Source organism: Eumetopias jubatus, unplaced genomic scaffold (genome assembly GCF_037043125.1).
Source record: "Eumetopias jubatus isolate StellerSeaLion01/CBP00866 unplaced genomic scaffold, mEumJub1_p1.0 scaffold_13, whole genome shotgun sequence".
Lineage (NCBI taxonomy): Eukaryota > Metazoa > Chordata > Mammalia > Carnivora > Otariidae > Eumetopias > Eumetopias jubatus.
In genome coordinates, this window is record NW_028274819.1 from 71,550,000 (window position 1) to 71,570,545 (window position 20,546).

At 36.6% G+C, this 20,546-nt stretch overlaps 1 protein-coding gene and 1 pseudogene across 1 annotated transcript; one reads left to right on the forward strand and one right to left on the reverse strand.

Moving 5' to 3' along the window:
• Positions 1-3,454: 3,454 nt before the first annotated feature.
• Positions 3,455-3,727, reverse strand: LOC148162671 (ragulator complex protein LAMTOR5 pseudogene; annotated as a pseudogene).
• A 9,042-nt stretch (positions 3,728-12,769) lies between these two features.
• LOC114200885 (tripartite motif-containing protein 77) lies at positions 12,770-20,203 on the forward strand. The gene is made up of 6 exons (XM_028093228.1): positions 12,770-13,180; positions 13,850-13,945; positions 16,657-16,887; positions 17,592-17,614; positions 18,330-18,427; positions 19,710-20,203. The coding sequence occupies exons 1-6, from the start codon at positions 12,770-12,772 to the stop codon at positions 20,201-20,203; spliced, it is 1,353 nt and encodes a 450-aa protein (XP_027949029.1).
• Positions 20,204-20,546: the final 343 nt, after the last annotated feature.

Below are 20,546 nucleotides of genomic sequence, written 5' to 3' on the forward strand. Positions count from 1 at the left end.
CCCTTTGTTGTCAACCAGTCCCCACTCCTATAACCTTGAGAAACCAATATTCTCTTTTTCATCCCTATAGTTTAGCTTTTTTGAGGATTTCCCCTACTGGCATCATAAAATATGTATCCCTTTGGTTCTGGCTCCTTTCACTCAGCAAAATACATTTAATATTCATCCATGTTGTTATGTACATGAGTAACTCATTCCTTGTTATCACCGAATAGCATTTTCTTTTATGGATGTACCACATATTGTTTATCCATTTACCTGCTGAAGGACATTGTGTTTTCTTCCTGGTGTTTTGATTGTGAACAAATCTTTATAAACATCCACATACTGGTATTTGTGTGAACATAAGTTTTCATTTCCTTTTGGTAAATACCTATAAATGAAATACTGAGTTATATGATGTCTGTTTAACTTTATGAAAGATAGAGAAAGAGAGAAATGAGAAATTGTATTTCAAAGTAATTGGTGCTATTCATTCCCACCAGCACTAAATGAGAGTTCCTCTTGCTCTGCATCCCCACCAGCATCTGGTGTTGTCAGTTTTATTTTATTTTATTTTAGCCATTGTACTAGATATATAGTAGTATGTAATTATGGTTTTAATTCCAATGTCTCTGATGACTAATGATTCACAGTAATTCCATGTTTATTTGCCATCCAGATATCTGCTTTGGTGAAATGTCTATCTTTTGCCCATTTAAAAAATTGGATTGTTTGCTTTCTTATTTTTGAGTTTAAATGTTTTTGTGTATCTTCTGAATATAAATTTATCAGTTATTTGACTACAAATATTTTCTCATGGAATGTAGCTTGGTTTGTATTCTTATAATGTTATCTTTCAGAGAGCAAAAGTCAAATTTAACAATTTTCCTTTCATGAAGTGAGCTTTTGGTGTTTTATCTGAGGTCGTCCTTTCTCCACCAAAGTGCCTTTACACTTTGGTGAAAAATCAGGTGACATGACTGGGCAGGTCTCTGCTCCACCTTCTGTCTGGCTCTGATGATCCATATGTCTATCCTTTTGTCAATATTACATTGTCTTGGTTACTGTGCAATTCTAGTAAGTCTTGAAGTCCAATAATGTGAATATTCTGATTTTTTTGTTGTTTTAGGATTGTTTTGGCTCTTCTATTTGCTTTGGTGTACTATAATACCCTTTAGAGCCTGCTTGTTTGTAACTACAAAATATTTTCTAGAATTTTGTTAGAGAGTACACTGAATTTATAGATCAAATTGAGAAAATCGTCGTCATAACTATATAAGTTGTTATTCTATGAACATGATTTATTTCTCCATTTATTTGGATCTTATTCCTTTCATCATTGTGTTATAGCTTCCACTGTACTGATCTGTACATATTTTGTTAAGTTTATACCTAGTTAATTTACTTTCTTTTTTTTTTCCCCATGGGAATTCTTTTTATTGAGAACTTACTATGCACATGGGCACTGTGTGGAGCATTTTATTTTATTTATTTATTTTTATTATGTTATGTTAATCACCATACATTACATTATTAGTTTTTGATGTAGTGTTCCATGATTCATTGTTTGTGTATCATACCCAGTGCTCCATTCGGTACATGCCCTCTTTAATACCCATCACCAGGCTAACCCATCCCCCCACCACCCTCCCCTCTAGAACCCTCAGTTTGTTTCTCAGAGTCCATAGCCTCTCCCACTCTGCTTCCCCCCCTTCATTTTTCCCTTCCTGCTATCATCTTCTTCTTTTAACATATAATGTATTATTTGTTTCAGAGGTACAAGTCTATGATGTTTATAGTGGCATTATCAACAATAGGCAAATTATGGAAAGAGCCCAAATGTTCAATGCCTGATGAATGGATAAAGAAGTGGTATATATATACAATGGAATATTGCTCAGCCATAAAAAAAGAATGAAATCTTACCATTTGCAATGATATGGATGGAGATAGAGAGTATTATACTAGCGAAATAAATCAGTCAGAGAAAGTCAAATTGTTAACTTTTTAAAATTTTTTAAAGATTTTATTTATTCATTTGAGACACAGAGATAGAGAGAGAGAGCATGAGCAGGGAGAGAGGCAGAGGGAGAAGGAGAAGCAGGCTCCCCGCTGAGCCAGGAGCCCAATGTGGGGCTCGATCCCAGGACCCTGGGATCATGACCTGAGCCAAAGGCAGATGCTTAACCATCTGAGCCACCCAGGCACCCCAAATTGTTAACTTTTAAGAATTTTTAAGACTTTACTGCTGGGTTCTCTTCTAGGATTTTAATGGTTTCATGTTTCACATGTCTTTATTCCATTTTGAATTTATTTTTGTGTATGGTGTATAGCATATGATTTCACTCGTATGTGGGATTTAAGAAACAAAACAAAGGAGCAAGGGGAAAAAAGAGAGAGAGGTAAACCAAGAAACAGACCCTTAACTATAGAGAACAAACTGGTGGTTATCAAAGGGGAGGTGGTTGTAAAATTGATTAAGTAGATGATAGGCATTAAGTAGTGCACTTATTGTGCTGAGCACCGGGTGTTGTATGGAAATGTTGAATCACTAAATAGTACATCTGAAACTAATATTACACTAATATTCACTGGAATAAATAAAAAGAAAGAATTTAACAATTTTACTGTGATATGTTTGACATACAGTAACCTGCACATAACTAAAAATGCACAATTTGGAAATTTTCAACATAGGTACACATATGAAGCCTTCAACAAAATCATGATAATGAACCTGTCCAGCCATCATCTGTGAAAGTTTCTTTTGACCTTTGTTTTTGTTTTTGACTTTTTTATTCTGGTAAGAACTCTTAACATGAAATGTACCATTTAAACACATTTTTAAGTATACAATACAGTATTGGTAACAATGTTGTACATCGGATCTCTAGAATTTATGAATCAAATTAATTAATTTCTTGAAGTTTTTGTAAATGTGGGCTTTTTAGAATTTTCAAATACAAATTTTGAAACTATATGTGTGGGATTTTAAAAAAATTCAGACACAACTTTTTCATTGCAAATATGTACGAATCAAGATGACTTTTATATATTGACCTTTTGTCCTGTGACCTTGCTAAACTCATTCATTAATTCCAGGATTTTTTTTAGTAAAGTCTTTGGGATTTTCTACACTCACAATCATGTCTTCTGTAAACATATACATTTCATTTCTTCGTTCCCAATGTTTTTCTTTTTTCCCTTCCAACCAGATTTATTGAACATAAGAAAATTCTATACACAAAGTGACTTGGACTTGCTACTTCAAAACATGATCCTTTCTTACTAATATTTTGATAACTCAGTCTTTTGAGTGTCAAAAAGAAGATTACTCTAAAATTAATAGAAAAGTGCCCAATGTACGCCAAATGAATGGCCTACCTACTGGAACTTTAATAGTTCTACAAGATAATTAGCATAGGTAGGATGGAGCTCCAATATCGGGCTTCTGGAGAACTGATATGACATGTTAAGAGGCCATTTTGCACACTGCCACTGTGATGCTGTCATGTTTCTGGATCATAATGCTCCCATTATCTGATTCTAGACACACCACAGGAGTATCTGGGGTCTGAGGTTAGCTTGTTGCTTTCAAGTCTAGAACAGATATGATTCTAGCATGCTCATCTGACAGGGTCTCACAGCAGCCCAAATTAAGCCCTTGTGAATCTGTGTGCAAGACTCCAGCAATGGAAGGATTCTTCATTGTGTCCTCCAAGTGCTGCTCCAAGGTTGCCTCCATTCCACCCACTGTCCACCTGGTCTGGGATCCCACAACACGTCCAATGTTTGTCTTTTTTGTTTTTTCTTGTTTTGCTACACTACCTAGTACTTCTACTACAATGTTAAATAGAAGTGGTGAGAGAAGACATCTATTATCATCCTGAAATTAAAAGAGAATAATTTGAATTCTCCTTTTAAGAATGTTCTCAGCTTTAGTTTTTTCATAGAAACCCTTTATTGAGTCAAGAAAACTGTTTTCTTTTTTGGTTGCTGAGACTTTTTATTATGAATGGATATTGTACTTGGTTGAGTGGTTTTTTTTCTGCTTATATTGATATAATATGGTTTTTCTTCTTTAGCAATTTAATAAGGTAGTTTACATGGATTATACTTGAAATGTTGAAGCACCCTCATGTTTTCTTGAATAAACAAACTTTGTCATGCTATATTACCTTTTAAAATATTGTTGGATATTTTTTTACAAATATTTTGTTAAGGATTTTTGCCTTTATGTTCAAGGGGGCATTTAGGAATATGCTTCCTTGTACAGTTTTTCCTTTAATTTTGGATTCAGTTGTTTTCTCAATTGTCTTTCTGTTTTCAACTTCACTCATTTCTGCTGTAATTTTTATTAGTTTCTCCTTTCTGTTTTGCTCTATGTATAACCTGCTTTTATTTCTCTAGTTTAAGTTGAATCTTACATTATTGGTTTTAGATCTTTCCTTTCTCCTTATATGTGCATTTAATGCTATAATTTTTCCACTAAGGGCTAATTCAGCTGCATTTGAAAATTTTGACATGTTATATCACCTTTTTCATTGAGGTTAACATATTTTAAAATTTCTCTTGTGATTCTTCCTTTGACCAATGGATTATTATGCTTTTTTTTTTTTATTTCCAGTGTCTTGAGATTCTCCTGATATCTTTTATTTAGCTAATTCCCATTTTGGTCTAAGAACATACATTGTAAGATTTCTATTATTTTAAACATGTAAGACTTTGTTTTATGGCCCAGAATATGATCTATCTTGATTAATGTTTCATGTACATTTGGTAAAAATATGTAGTCTGTGTCGTTGGGTGGAATGATTTATAAATATTAGTTAAGCCCAGTCAATTGATAGTGCTCTTCAGGGTGTCTATATCCTTATAATTTTCTTCCTGCTTATTTTATTAATTACTGAAAGAGGAGTGTAGAAATCTCCAAAGATATTAGTGAATTTCTCTTTTTCTCTTTTTGTGTATATCAGATTTTACTTCATGCATTATGAAATTCTTTTGTTTCATGCATACACACTTAGGATTTTTATGTATTCTTAGGTAATTGACCTCTATATCATTGTGTGATGCCTTCTTAATCCTAAATTTTCTTCCTTGTTCCTATGTCTTCTTTAAAATTAACAGAGCTACTCTAGCTTTCTTTAGGTTAGTGTACATGTGTATTGTTCTTATCCTTTTACTTTCAACCTAGGCCTTTACACTTAAAGTAGGTTTATTATAGACTGCACAAAATTTCAGATTATGTTTTATGCATACTGACAGTCTCTGTTTTTTAACTGGTGAGTTGAAAGCATTCATATTTATCATAGTTATTGACATAATTAAATTAAAGTGTAACATTGGACACCTGTTTTCCATTTTTCTTTTTCCCACTTTTTTCTGCCTTCTTGAGATTAAGTGGACATATTTTTTTAAGTTCTTTTTTTAATTCCAGTTGGTTACATGGATGCAGTTAGAGAATATTATGCTGAGCAAATTAAATGGACATTTTAAGAGATCTCTTTAGAAGAGATCAAATTTCCACTTTTTTTCATTTTTTAAAATAAACTATTTTCAGAGCAGTTTTAAGTTCACAAAATAAATTCAGGAGAAAGTACAAAGAGTTCCTGTATACCACACACTTATAATCTTTTCTACTATAGACAACCCAGCCAGAGTGGCACATTTGTTACAATTGATTAATCTATTTGGACACATCATTAACACCCAAAGTCTGCAATTTACATTAGGAGTCACTCTTAGTGTTGTACATTCTATGGGTTATAACAAATATATAATGACATGTACCCCCTATTGTACTATCATACAGCATAGTATTACCGCCCTAGAAATCCTCTGTATTTCACCTATTCATCACTTCCTCACCACAACCTCTGGAAACCACTGATTTTTTTTCTTGCTGTCCCCATAGTTTGGCCTTTCCCAGAATGGCATATAGTTGAATTCATGTAGTATATAGTTTTTTCTTTTATTTTCTTTTTTTAAGATTGTATTTATTTATTTGCCAGAGAGAGAGAGAGAGCAAGCACAAGCAGGGGGAGCTGCAGACAGAGGGAGAAGCAGGCTCCTTGTTGATCAAGGAGCCCGATGTGGAACTCAATCCCAGGACCCTGGATCATGACCTGAGCCAAAGGCAGACGCTCAACCAACTGAGCCACTCAGGAGTCCCATGTAGTTTTTTTCACAGTGGCTTCCTTCACTTAGTAATATGCATTTAAGTTCTCTCCTTATCTTTTAATAGATTGACAGCTCGCTTCTTTTCAATGTTGAGTACTATTCCACTGTCTGGATGTCCCAAAGTTTATTTATCCATTCACCTACCTAAGGACATCTTGATTGCTTCCAAGTTTTGGCAGTTATTAATAAAGCTGCTATAAACATGTGCAGTTATGTGTGGACATAAGTTTTTTTATTTATTTGGGTAAATACCAAGGAGCACAATTATTAGAAGAGTATGTTTGGTTTTGTAAGAAACTGCCAAACTCTTCCAAACTGCCTATACCATTTTGCATTTCCAACATCAGTGAATGAGAGTTCCTGTTGCTCCACATCTTTATCAACATTTGATGTTGTCAGTATTCCAGGTTTGGCCCATTGTTTTAATTTGCAATTCCCTAATGATATACAATGTTGAACATCTTATTTGCCATACACATATCTTCTGTAGGGATGTGTCTGTCAGACGTTTTGCCCATTTTTAAATTGTTTTCTTATTATTGAGTTTCTTTTCTTTACACAGACCTTAGTTTCTGATTTATTTCACCTTCCATCTGTCTAAAAGAACTTTTTAACATTTCTCACAAGGTGGGGATCCTGGCAACATGTTCCCCTAGTTTGTTTTCATTCTTTCCTTTTTTTAAAGATTTTATTTATTTGAGCGAGAAAGAGAGAGAGAGAGAGAGAGAGAAATTTGTGTGTGTGTATGTGTGTTTGTGTGCATGTGCATGTGTGTGCCTGTGCATGTGCTTGTGTGTGTGTGTGTGTGTGTGTGTGTGTGTGTGTGTGAGCACAAACCAGTGGGTGGGGGGGCAGAGGGAGAGCCTGACCTGGGGCTCAATCTCAGGACTCTGAGATCATGACCTGAGCAGAAGGCAGATGCTTAACCAACTAAGCCACCCAGGGGCCCCTCTTTCTTTCTTTTTTTATTTTAATCTGAGAAAGGAATAATTGGGGAGTACACATATTTCTAGGTTTGTGTTTATTTTCTCTCAGTGTTTTAAATATTTCACTCTACTCTCTTCTTGCCTTCATGGTTCCTGAAGAAAAGTCAGATATACTTTGATTCTATGTCAGTAAGACATTTTCTCCCCCCTGACTGCTTTCAAGATTTATTCTTTATATTTGATTTTTTTAAGTTTAAATAATTACATTTGGGCATTTATTCTGCTTGATGTTCTCTGAGCTTCCTGATGTGTGGTTTGGTGCCTAACATTAATTTTGGAAAATTCTCAATCAGTATTATTTCAAATATTGTTTGTTCCTTTCTTTCTTCTCCTTCTGGTAGAGTCCCATTACAGGTATGTTATGCTTTTTGGAGTTGTCCCACAGTTAGTGGATATTATTGGGCTTTATTGCTTTCCTTTTTCTCCTAGCTTTTAAATTTGGGTATTTCTATAGATATGTCCTCAAGCTCCAATTCCTCAAGAATGTCTAGTATACTAATGAGCCCATCAAAGGCATTCTTCACTTATGTTACATTATTTTCATCTCTAACATTCTTAGAAATATTTTCTTAGCAATTTTGTCTCCCTGCTTCATTATCTGTTCTTGTATATTGTCTACTGTTTCCATTAAAGCCCTTAGCATATTAATCATAGGTTTTAAAATCTAAATTTCTCATCTGGTATTTCCACCATTCTTGTGATATCTGACTCTGATACCAATGCCTCTTCAATCTCTTCAACTGTTTTTTGCTAGTTAGTATGCCTTGTAATTTCTTGATGAAAGGCTGAGGTGATATACTAGATAAAAATAATTGCAATAAATAGGACTTTAGTAATGTGCTAGTAAAGGGGTGGGGAGAGGAGGCATTCTGTAGTATTCTGAATAAGTCAGGCTTTTAGTGATCCTGTGTCCCTGGGCTGTAGAGGTCAGCAGTGTTTCTCAGTTCTCCACTCTTTGCTTGAAACAGATTGATATCTAGAGGTGGCTGGACTTGGGTCATCCCTTCTCCCACGGAGATTGGCTCTGGTTAAATAGTTTCTCCTTTTAAGGAGGACAGTCCTCCTTAAGAAGAACAGAATGCTCTGACATACTTCAAAATGGTTACTTTTCCCCTCCCCCTGCCTAAGCAGCAGCAGTTTTTTTCCCCAATATTCACTGTGAGGATCTGGTTAAGTTCCTAGAGGTAAAACTCACAAAAGTGTGGGTCCTTCCTATGAGTGGGTCCCCCTAGAGTTTTTAACTCTCAGACTTGTGCACACTGAGCCTCTAGCCATTCATCAATTGTTGTGTAGGTTTTCCTACCTCAGCACCATGTCCCATTGACATGCTGGTGAGTTTTTGCTCTGGTAAACTGAGATTATCTGTATCTGCCTATGTGACTTTCTCCAATTGGGGGGAGCAGCCTTTTGCCCTGTGACCTCACTTCTCTAATGGATCTAAGAAGAGTTGTTGATTTTCAGTTTTTCAGCTTTTTACTTGTTGGGACACAGTGTGATTTCTGAGCTTCTCACATGTTGCACCAGAAACTGGAAGTCTATGCCTGCCTGTACTTTTCAAGTTTCATTTTATTTCTTCAGGTGACTCACTCATCATTTATACCTCTCTTTTAATTATTTTTAGTGTCTGCCTTACAGTTTAAAATACAAGCATACCTGATTTTATTGCACAGCACAGATACTAAGATTTTTACAAATTGAAGGTTTGTGACAGCTTTTTTTCCAGCAAGTCCATCAGCACCATTTTTCCAATAGCATCTGCTCACTTCATGTCTGTGTGTCACGTTTTAGTTATTCTCACAATGTTTCTAACTTTATCATTATTATTATATTTGTTATGGTGATTTGTGATCAGAGATTATGACTCACTGAAAGCTTAGCTGATGGTTGGCATTTTTTAGCAATAAAGTAATCTTTAATTAAAGTGTACACTTTTTTTAGACATAAGGCTATTGCACACTTAGTAGACTATGGTAGAATGTAAATCTAGCTTTCGTATGTGTGGGGGAACCAAAAAATTCATTTGACTTGCTTTATTGCAATATTTGTTTTATGGCAGTTTTTCAGATCCAAACCTGCAATATCTCCAAGGCATTCCTATAGACCTCCTTAAGTAATTTTGTCCACCATCAATAATACTCTACCTCTTTACATGTGATGTCAGGACGTGATCATAGTCCCAATTCCGCTTTCCTATGTCTTGTGTCATTGTCATCATTTCACTTTTACATATGTCATAAACAAAATGTACATATGGTACATTTTGACTATCTTGTTTTAAATAGTTATTAAAAATATTAAAATACCTCACATTTCATCTATTTATTTTATTTCTAATGTCATTCATTTCTTTGTGTAGATTCAAGTTTCCTCCCAGCATGACATCCTTTCCTCTGAAGAACTTTGTACAACTTTGTACGTGTATTTTTGTACATTGATTGGCTGATACTGATTCCCTTAGTTTTTCTTTCTTTGGAAAATTAAAATATCTCCTACTTTTGAAGGATATTTTCAGTAGATATAGAATTGTGTGTTGATAGTTGTTTTCTTTCAATGCTTTAAAAATATCACCCATTGTCTTCTTAGTTGCATAGTTTCTGGCAAGCTTATTGGTATAATTCTTATCTTTATTCCTCTGTATATAATCTTTCTCCCGCCCCCATTACTATGGCTGTCTTCAAGACTTTCTCCTTTTTATTGTTTTCATTCAGTTTGAATATGACTTGCCAAGGTGTTGGGGGTTCTGTTGGTTCATTTGTTTGTTTTATATTTTTTTCTGTTTGATATTTTCTGGATATCATGACTCCTTTTTTGGTCTATATCACTAATTTTGGAAAATTTTCTAAAATTATTTCTTCAGATGTTTCTTCTGCCCTGTTCTCTTTGTTTTCTTTCTGGGAAACCAACTACACACATGTTATATCATCTAATGTTGCCTTATTGCTTTTTGATGCTCTATTCTCTTTTTATTTTCCACTCTTTGTTTTTCCTCTTTGTGTTTGGATTGTGTTTTGTATTGACCTATTTTTGTGGTCACTGACTTTCCTTGGCTATATCACATGTACTATGAAGCACAACAATGACATTTTCTGTAGATTTTATTTCTAGTTTATCTGAGTCTGTCCTAGTTTTCATCTCTCCTGAAATTATTCATGTATCTTGCATGTTGTTGACATTTTTCATCAAAGCCTTTAACATACTGATCATAGTTATTCTAAAGTCCTTGTCTGAAAGCTCTAACATCTGTTTTGTATCTAAGTCTGGCTGTGATGAGTACTTTGTCAGTTCACGTTGTTTTTTTTAATGCCTTTTGATATGCCTTAATGTAATGTTTTTGTTAAATACCTGACATTATATATGACAATAGATACTGTACTATGACAGTAGATACTATAAGTCCTTTTCATGTTTCTTGGTAAGCACACACTTTTTTCTGCTAGGCCTTACTATGGGGATTTGTGTTAATCTAGTCAGGACTTGACATAGGTTTGAAGTTTATTATTGCTATGGTTACCAAAGTTAAAGTATGTTAATGCTATGGGTTCCAGAGACTTCCAGTGACTCTGGCAGAAGTTTTCTACACCTCACACAGTTAGCAAATTGGTCTTGATAACTCCTTGTTGTAAATTCTTTCTTGTGCTGTTCACTGTGGGGTATTTAAAGGCAACTCTGGCCTCTACCCACTAGATGCCAGTAATATCCCTCAAATTGTGACTACCAAAACTGTCTCTAAAGAGTACCACCATGGTTGACTTGGGGTAGCCCTCAGTTGAGAAGCACTACTTTAAAGATATTCTGTTTTACTTCTTGGTTTGGCTCTGAGTCCTCTCTTTGTGCTGTTTCCCAAAGAGACTCTATCTCTTTCATCTCTCCATCTCCAATGGAGATGGATCACATTTATGATCCTGAGGGCCTTTGCACACTTATTTTCACTCACGTTTGGTTTTTAGTGGATAATTAAAATGACTTTATCTTTATATCAATTTATATGGCCTCTAGTAGAATCTGTTCCAGATAAACATGCACAGGTCCATTTTTCCTCTTTGCTTGTGCCTGCTTCTATGAAGAATCTCTCTTAGTTGTTTGACTTGCTACCTCAATTCTCTAATGGTTTCAACACAAATCACTAATGTTTAGTTTGTCTAGAATTTTTCTTTCACTAGGAGGGCAGCAACAATCTTTCCAGCTTTCCACATTTCTGAACTGAAATGGGAAGACCCCATTATCTTTATTATGTCCCTACATGTCCCCCAAATGTCCCCATTGGTGGTTAATTTTTTCAATCTGGGAGGAGGTCAAGGATGGCCCATTCTAGTGAATTTTCATATTTTACTCACCTATCATGTATAATCATTTTATTTTTTTAAGATTTTATTTATTTATTTGAGAGAGAGAGAGAATGAGAAATAGAGAGCACGAGAGGGAAGAGGGTCAGAGGGAGAAGCAGACTCCCTGCTGAGCAGGGAGCCCGATGTGGGACTCGATCCCGGGAGTCCAGGATCATGACCTGAGCTGAAGGCAGTCGCTTAACCAACTGAGCAACCCAGGTGCCCCCATGTATAATCATTTTAAACCATTTTCTCCTAAGAATCTAAGATTATTTGAATAGCCTAGGATTATTGTTTTACATAATGTCTCCTAAATGTATTTGTCTAACACTCTTCCATGGTTACTTGCAGATTAAATGTTTCTGGGAGGGATGCTACAGATGTGCTCTTGTGTCCGTAAGTGGTCTACATCTATGAATGTATGAGATCCATGGCCACAGTTTGGTTACTTGGTTTATGTGTCGGCTAAATATTTACCATGTAAAGGTACTTTTTTCTCTTTTGCATTTAGGAACTAATATGTGGGGTATAAATTTGTTGGTATATGAGTACTCTCTTCCCAAAAGGTTTTATCTTAGTTATTTTAACATCTATTGATGATTCTTGCTTGATTCAGTTAGTGTTATGGTGTCTCTAAAGTGGTTATTTTCTACCTTTCCTTTTAGGTATATCCAGAAAAGATAAGTAGTGTTTAATGGCATTCTTGAAAATCCAGAAGGTTTTTTCCATCCCCTTGTTAGCCTCAGAGTATTGGCTGTTATCCTTAGGCTTTGAGACCATAAAATGGCTATGTAAATGGGCACTGTATACAAATAATGTCCAGAAACAACAACAACAACAAACCCAGATTTTTCTTCCATGTTTCTTCTAGAGCAAGAAATATTTTTATAGACTCTCCTAGGAGTCTTTCTTTCCTATTCCACTGGTCAGAAGGGGAACACATGCCTTATGCTAGCCATAGCATAGAGAGAGGAAAATAAAGGAAAAATGTGATAATTTTGGACAAAATATGGCCCCCTGCCTATGGCTAGGGTTGAGCCAGAACCTCTGATGTATTTGTCTTTGTAAAGGAGACAACATGGTTGACAAATCCTGAATTTCTAATGGGAACTGAGAAGCAAGGCTACAGGGCATGGCTGGAAAACATGTGTGCAGGCTATCAGTCTGGAGGACTCTCCTTCTGCCTCACCATCTTATTCTCAGCACCACCTATGCTGCAGTTGTGCATGTGTGTATTAGTGAGAGAAGGCTTAACTCAATTCACTTTCCCTTTCCTTTTATTTCCTCAGAAACATGGATTCTACTTTTGTGCAGAATGTTCCCAGTGAGCTTATCTGCTACATCTGCAAAGACTATTTCACAGACCCTTTCACCCTTACCTGTGGGCACAACTTTTGTACTCCTTGTCTCTGCCTCTTGTGTGAAGATGCTCAGCATCCTCCTCGCTGCCCTGTGTGCAGGGCAGTATCTCCACAGATAGACTTCAAAAGCATTATTTTTGCTGCAAAACAAGTTCATGCTTCCAAAGAATCAGTTGCCTGCCAGTTACCGAACTCTGCCAAGCAAGTCTGTAGGGTACACCTAGTAGTAAAGGACCTCTTCTGTCCAACTGACAAGAGCCCACTGTGCTTGCACTGTGCCAATTCCCAAAGGCATGCCATTCACAGACACACACCAATATCGCAGGCTGCTGAGCAGTGCAGGGTAAGTACTGCCACTGTGAAATGTTCTGTGTCTTATCAGGCAATGAGCAAAAATTGTTGATTTTTATTTTTCTTCTCTTAATCCTCAAGCAAATAGTTTTCAGAATACCATGTGCCAGGCACTGTTCTGAAAACTTTATACAACCCTGAAGAAATTAAACAAACCTCTTTGCTCCCCTAAAGTTTAAATTCTGTTGGGATGAGGGAGAGGAATGATGCTGAGTTGAAGGGGGTGTTGGTATTTCAGTGTAACAGGGTGGGTAATCTCTAGAGGCAGTGGCAGTCACTGACTACTTCTGCCATGATGAAAATGAGCGTCTTCCAGTGATAGCAGATTTAGAAACAATGTATTCTAATCAGGCCATAGGAAAAGTGATGGCCATTATTTCAAAATTAAATATGAATCAGTGTTCACTTCTGAAAACTGTCCATGTTATATATAATGTGAGTACTAGATTCCTCAGATAATGGATTGCGTTTTCCAAATTCAGGAACTCTATTTTGGGTCAATCTCCCAGATTTCACTCTTAGTGTTCCCAGGGAAAATCACTGAGGTATCTGCTTTCTTTGCTTTTTATTTTTCTCATGCCTATCCCCTTATCACTTTTTGAGGTATTTGAAATGTGCTATATTTGTTTTTCTAGTGCTCAAATTTGTAGTTCTTTTACAGGAGAAACTTCTGGTGCAAATGAAGTCTATTTGGAAAAGCAGACAGAAAAATCAGAAAAATCTAAACAAAGAATACAACTTATTTAGAGTATGGCAGGTAAGCAGTAGGCCCTGTTTTCCTTGGAACCAGCTTGGGACAGATACCATGGTAACTGACAGTGGAAGAACTTAAATTAAATCATAATGTCCCTTGAGCAGGTAATCAGAAAAAGAACTACATTGTCTGGATAAAACAATATCTACCACTAATACATCATCAGGGATAAGAAAATGCACTATCCCAAGACAGAATGCAATGATCATGGGGATGAAGGTAAATACAGAGTTCTGTAGGAAGTTAGCAATCTTTGAATGTTAAGAAAAGCTTCTCAAACAAGTAAAAATCAATGTGATGCTTGCATATAGTAGAATTTGTAATTTCCTGGGTATTGATGGCAGAGAGATCTGAGGGACAAGAAAAGTAAAGATGAAACAAACCAGACAACCCATGAAATTGTTTGAGACCTGCTCGCTGCTTCTACTGTTTAGTGCATGTTTTACGAGACAGATGGTAATGAGAGGTGTGGCTAGAAATGTCATTATGTCCAGGTCAAGAATACAAATGCCTAACTAAGGATTTTGGATTGTGTCATTTGTTGATTCATGAAGAGGAACTGAGAATCTGAATCTGAAGAAGAAAACTACACCTTTCTTTTCAAAGAACTCAAGCAATACTGAAGGAGACATATAAAAAGGCAATATTAGAGAATAAAAATTCATTAAACACTTATCTATACATGTTGCTATGAGAATGCCAAAGGGGAATAAGAACATTATGTTGATCATTTAAGATGGATTTCTTTTATTTTTTTAAAAAAGATTTATTTATTTTAGAGAGAGCACATTAGCAGGGGTGGAGAGTGGTAGGGAAGGACAAAGGGAGAGAGAGAATCTCAAGCAGACTTCATACTGAGCACAGAGCCTGAGACAGGGCTTGATCTCATAACTCTGAGATCATGACCTGAGCCAAAATCAAGAGTCCCAAGCTCAGCTGACTGAGCCACCCAGGCACCCCTAGGATGGATTTCTAATGAATCATTCATTCATATAAGGACCTGTGATGTGTTGCTCACTGTTCTAGGCCAACAAAGAGATACAGGAATGGGCAAAAAAAGAAAAAAATCACTGACCTCAGGAGTTTATAACCAGTAAAAGAACTTGATCCAAAAATTTAAAAAGTAAAATTTATGATATATCACATTTATGAAGTGCTTGGGTAAAATGAAAAATGGGTATAAAGAGTGTGTGCTCGGGGAATGTATGCTGGTGATGGAAGACCCATGGCCAAGGTTACTTCTGGGCAGAGATCTGAAGGAGCTGGTCAGGGATGGAGGAGATGGGGGATGAGCACCTCTCTGAGAACAGAGCTTTTTGGAGCAGGAGACAGAAGGGATTAGTAAAAGATATGAGTAGGAAATAATGTCAAATGTGGAAAGAGGGTGAAGTAATATAAGAATGAATCATATTATTTGGATTTAGTAAAAATAGGTTCTTGGCAAGTTGGAATGTGTAGTTCGGGAAAGAGTATGAAACAGAAGCAAGGAGACATTGCTTGGATGAATAACAAATTTACACCCATGGGCACAGTGTGTTTGATCACATACAGTCAATAAGTCTGGTTTTTATGGCAAATAAAAGTATTAGCATAGAAGCTAGATAAAGTCATTTTAACAAGAATGTTTAATGTTGATATTTACAAAATGATTTGGTAAATCCGCATATGTTTAAAGGCTGTGTGAAAAGAAGGGGAGAGAGTGAAAAAAAGTGGCTGAATGAGAGAGTGAACTGGAGACAGACCCACAGAACAAGGGGTACAGAGACACAGAGATGTAGGGGACAGAGGAGAGGCAAGAATGAGTATGTAGGATTGTAATCTAGATGATAATGTCTCCATGGAGACAAAACAGGGTGGACCAGTCAAGAGGAGGTGGGTGTGGTCCCGAGGCAGGCAGAGCCAGGCTCTGGTGAAACAAGAGTGTTTTGGAAATGAAGGTAATTTAGAAAGATCATGTGTGATGTCCTCTGTTTGCCTGAGGAAGTCAATTGTTGCTTTTTGCAGAGAGCAGATAGTCAGTTTATGAGTATGAGCATTGAAGAAAATGGATTATGATTTAGATACTATGAATTATATGAAACAATAAAAAATTGATCTCAACTTTCTATTTTTGCATGAAAACGTGGAGGTTTGAGGGTAAGTCGTTGAAAGCAATGGTGCAGGCAAATACGTAAATGAAAAAGAAGGAAAGGAATGAGGGGAAAAGGTAAGAAAGAAACCAAATATGTGGCTTTGTGGAAGGAGAAAGACATAAAGCTGTATGTAGTGTTTCTATAATCTGAATATTTTCTTCAGATCATAATTTGTGTGTTCAAATTCTAACCCCCAAGGTGATGATAATAAGAGTGGGGGCTTTGAGCGATTAGATCATGAAGCCAGAGTCCTCAGGAATGGGACAAGTGTCCTTCTAAAAGAGGCCCTGGAAATGTCCCTTGCCCCATTTGCTATTTGAGGACACAGTGCAAAGATGGCTATGTAGGAAGTGGGTTCTCACTAGATACCAAATCTGCCAGCACCCCTCATAGGCTTCCCAGCATATAGAATGGTGAGAAATTAATTTCTATGTTTGTTAGCTACCCAGTCTATGGAATTTTTGTTAAAGCAGCCCAAAAAGACTAAGAAAAGAACACTATACATAGCTCACAGACCATAGATAATGAAAGAAGAATAAAACCATTCAGATATATGACCTAATTAAACCTATGTCATTTCAGGGTTTTGTAAATCTACGGATGATGATGATCAGGGCTGAATATCCTAAGGTATACCAATATCTCCAGGAAGAAAAGCAAAAACATTTAGAGAGCCTGGCAGTTGAAGGCAAGATAATTTTTAATCAACTCCGGAGAAATGTAGGCAGAATGCGTCACATGGGGAAACTCCTGAGAAAAATGTATGAGGAGCTAAAGGAAATGTGCTGTGAAACAGATGTGGACCTGTTCCAGGTAAGGACTGAGGAAAGATGTCAGGGTGTTGAACACCAGCCTGCTCAGAAATCATTTCTGTTCACTGAAGTATGTATCACCTTGGACCTCCATTATTTTCCTGTTTCCAAAGTCCAAATTCTGCCTCTTTTAACTTTGTGATGGCAGGCTTTGTTTTTTCAGTATAACCTGGAGGCTCAGGGTCACATTCACCTTATACAGAAGCAAAACTATGTAGAAAATTTCATGGAACAGACCCAGAAAAAAAAAAAGTCCTTCTCAATTCTTCTACTAAACTTTCAGTTTCTAACCAATGGCAACAGAACAGCTTAGGAATAGATCATTCGATTCTGTATCTGGACTTGTCAATACGTAGAAATGTGGGATGTATCCATTCTTTCTATTTTGAAATTGTAGATTTGGAGCCCACATACCCTCATAAGAACTTTGGGGAAACCTCTGTGAATCTCTCCATAGATTAGAACAAACACAGACAATTGTTTATTCTAAGAACATCTTCTGTTTTAAATTTTATCATGATTTTACCGACTGTATGCAAATGTAAGACTGAGTTTCATCTTTATAAGGATAAAGAAAAGAGCAAATGATTTTACCCAAGAAAGAAAAGTGGAGATATAGAATTTTCCAGTCCAGTCTCATAGCCTCAGTCTAGACTAAAGATATCTTGACCTCAAAGCTAAGCCTTCCTCTCTTTCTCTTCACAGGATTTGGGAGATATCATGAAAAGGTAAGTTTGCCCTTCTATTCAAGTTGGTTTATGGTGACAGTGGTCAGGCTATTTCTGCTGAGATGGACACACACCTTTTTGTGACAAGTTTCTGTCTGCATTTAAAAATAAATGCAGTCTTACCTAAATACTTCTAGGTTTTATATTGACCACCCTTAGGTGAAAGTGAGGGTTGAGAGGGATGTGGTTTCGGCTGCAAGGCTTAATGCAGAAGTTGCCAAAAGACAATTATTTTTCCTGTCTCTAATTTTGAAAATCCTAATTATTTGAGGATTATTCCAGGTCTTCTATGGGAAAGGCAAATAAGCTCAGAGAAGCAGCAGGTGGAAGGATGGTGAGAAGAGGGGACAGGGAAAATCCCCAGGAAAGATCATCCTACAGAGCTTAGGCTCCATATGTACCAGGCAGCAAGTTCCAAAATTTTGGCACCTATTGGATTTGGGGACCTAAAAGAAAATGGCTATGTGGCTCCCCTAGGGAAGCTGAAAGTAGGAAAGAGATAAAATTTTGAGTGAGGTGATATATCTTACTGAGATTGGAGTGGTAAGAGCAGGGTAGCTAATTATAAAATACAAAAACAACTGCAGTATTCCTTGATTTGTGGAGTTGAATTCACACCCTTTGCACCTAGCTGAGAGGATTCTGATGGAGCATCTCCAAGGGATTGCTTATGATACCTTGGGTCATGTTAGTAAGTGGTTCTTTTTCTTTGCAGGAGTCAGATAATGCAGCTGCACATTCCCCAGCCTGTGAACCCTCAGCTGAGCTCATGGACCATCACAGGGATGTCCGAAAGGCTTAACAACTTCCGAGGTGAGAGAGGGCACCCTGGTGAGACCTCACTATTTCCTCTAGGAGGAGATACACCTGGAGGACCTCTTCTCATTGCTCTTAGTCTTTTCAGATAAGAGGAAAGCAGGTAAATATGAATACCCTTATAACTAACTGTATTTTATTGTTAGTTAACAAGTAAAAACTATCTGAAGTCAGTCAAAAACAATTGAATATGACAGTTTCCTTATGATAATTGACAGTGAGTTTAAAACACTGAAAGCACATGCATTAAAACTCCATTATTAATTCATTGTATTTCAACTCGTAGTTGTTAACTATGGTTATGTGTAGATGTTCAGATTCTTAGAAGCACCTTTAGTTGTTATTTAAATGTTTATTTAAAAATTTAATTTAAGCAATGTATGTGAAAAATCACAAGATTTTTAGAAAGGGATAAAAGTATCTTTATAAACAATAGGTACAACCAGAAAACAAATGGTACATATGATTCTTTGTGTAGAGGGACAGACGTAGGTGATGAGCCTGGCAGACAGAAGCAGGCCTTGGATGGGTTAAGTTAGATTTGGATTCCACAATGTACGAGTTAGAAATTCAGAGAGAAAAACCACTTCTAAAAAAAAAAAGGCAAATATGGATTTACAGGTTATTTTACCTTTTCTTGTTTACATGTTTTGTCCTCATGTTTGAGCAAGGTAATCACTATTTAGAACTAAGAAGCAATATCATATTTTTAAAATGATATATAATACATTTATTACTGTTATTATATTTATTTTATTTTGTGCTAGTTGATTAATGAGAAGACTTAAGCAAGTGAAGGGCCATATTGGTATTTACTTGGCATCTATGAGCAGGCTCCTAAATTTTCAATGAGTAGTGAAAATAAAACCAGAGCCTGACATCCTACATGTTTCTGTATTCTCAAAACTGTCTTTCATCTAGTTCTGTGAATAAACATTTACTTGCTCTGTAAATAGGCAAGGAGCCCTTGCTGGTGTCTCTGAATTTCCAGTGACACACTCTGTATAGTAACTTGTGATAAAGGAGTGTTCTGGAGCAGTTAGTATGGACTCTGTCATGAAAGCTAACTGTTACATGTTCCAGAATTTTATGAGGAGATACTAAGTGGTAAGTACATTGAAACTGGCCATGGGGTGGGAGTGTTCTCAGGAAACAAAACAAACAAGGTTCATTTAGTTTTAGAGACATGCTTGTTTGGCATTTGCCAGAAGACTACTGCACTTGTCCACAGAAATTTTAAACTCTGTTCTTTGACTTCACTGTTTTCTTTTTACTGAAGTGTATCTTACATTGGACCATAACATAAGCAATTATCACGTGGCTCTCTTTGAAGACTTGAGACACTTGCAATGCAGTCCCGACTATCAAGACATGCCCCACAGTCCAGCTAGTCCACAGTACATGCCTTTGTGGGGAGCTCAGACCTTCACCTCTGGCAAACATTACTGGGAGGTGGATGTGGGAAACTCTTGTAACTGGATTATAGGACTTTGCAAGGAATCATGGATAAATCGCAATGGTATGCTGCTCAACTCTGAGGGTATCTTTCTACTTCTGTGCATCCAAGTGGATGACATCTGCCGCCTCTTCTCTGCATCCCCACCATTGCGCCACTACATCCAAAGACCCCAGGGCTGGATAGGGGTGTTTCTAGATTATGAATGTGGTACAGTAAGCTTTGTTAATGTTGCCCAAAGCTCCCTCATTTGTAATTTACTCTCATGCTCCTTTTCTTGCCCTCTCAGACCTTTCATTTGCTATGGACCCAAATGATCAGGAACGGCTCACAAACCTGACCAAGGTCTTGGGAATTTTAACAGTTGGGGAGGGTCCTATCCTGGTGACTTCTCGAATGGGGAAAGTCACTTACACCTCATAGACTTGAACTTCACCTTACCATCAGGAGATATATTTGTATTATTTTTTAAAGTGGTGACAATGTGAAGGATGCACATTTGTCTTTTTTATTTTATTGAAATAAAAGTAATCTCTTTTATTATATTGTGTGGGATATGTGCACTTTTCATTTGCTATCTGAACTTCCTAAAAGTGAAAGAATGCATGGGTGTGGAAGCTAGCTAAATGGATGAATGCAAAGCACAGAGAATTCTCCTTC

Coding starts and splice junctions, on each gene's coding strand:
- LOC114200885 (XM_028093228.1), top strand. CDS start 12,770: ATGGATTCTACTTTTGTGCAGAATGTTCCCAGTGAGCTTATCTGCTAC. Junction 16,888..17,591: donor CAGATGTGGACCTGTTCCAG/GTAAGGACTGAG, acceptor TTCTCTTCACAG/GATTTGGGAGATATCATGAA. Junction 17,615..18,329: donor TTGGGAGATATCATGAAAAG/GTAAGTTTGCCC, acceptor TTTTCTTTGCAG/GAGTCAGATAATGCAGCTGC.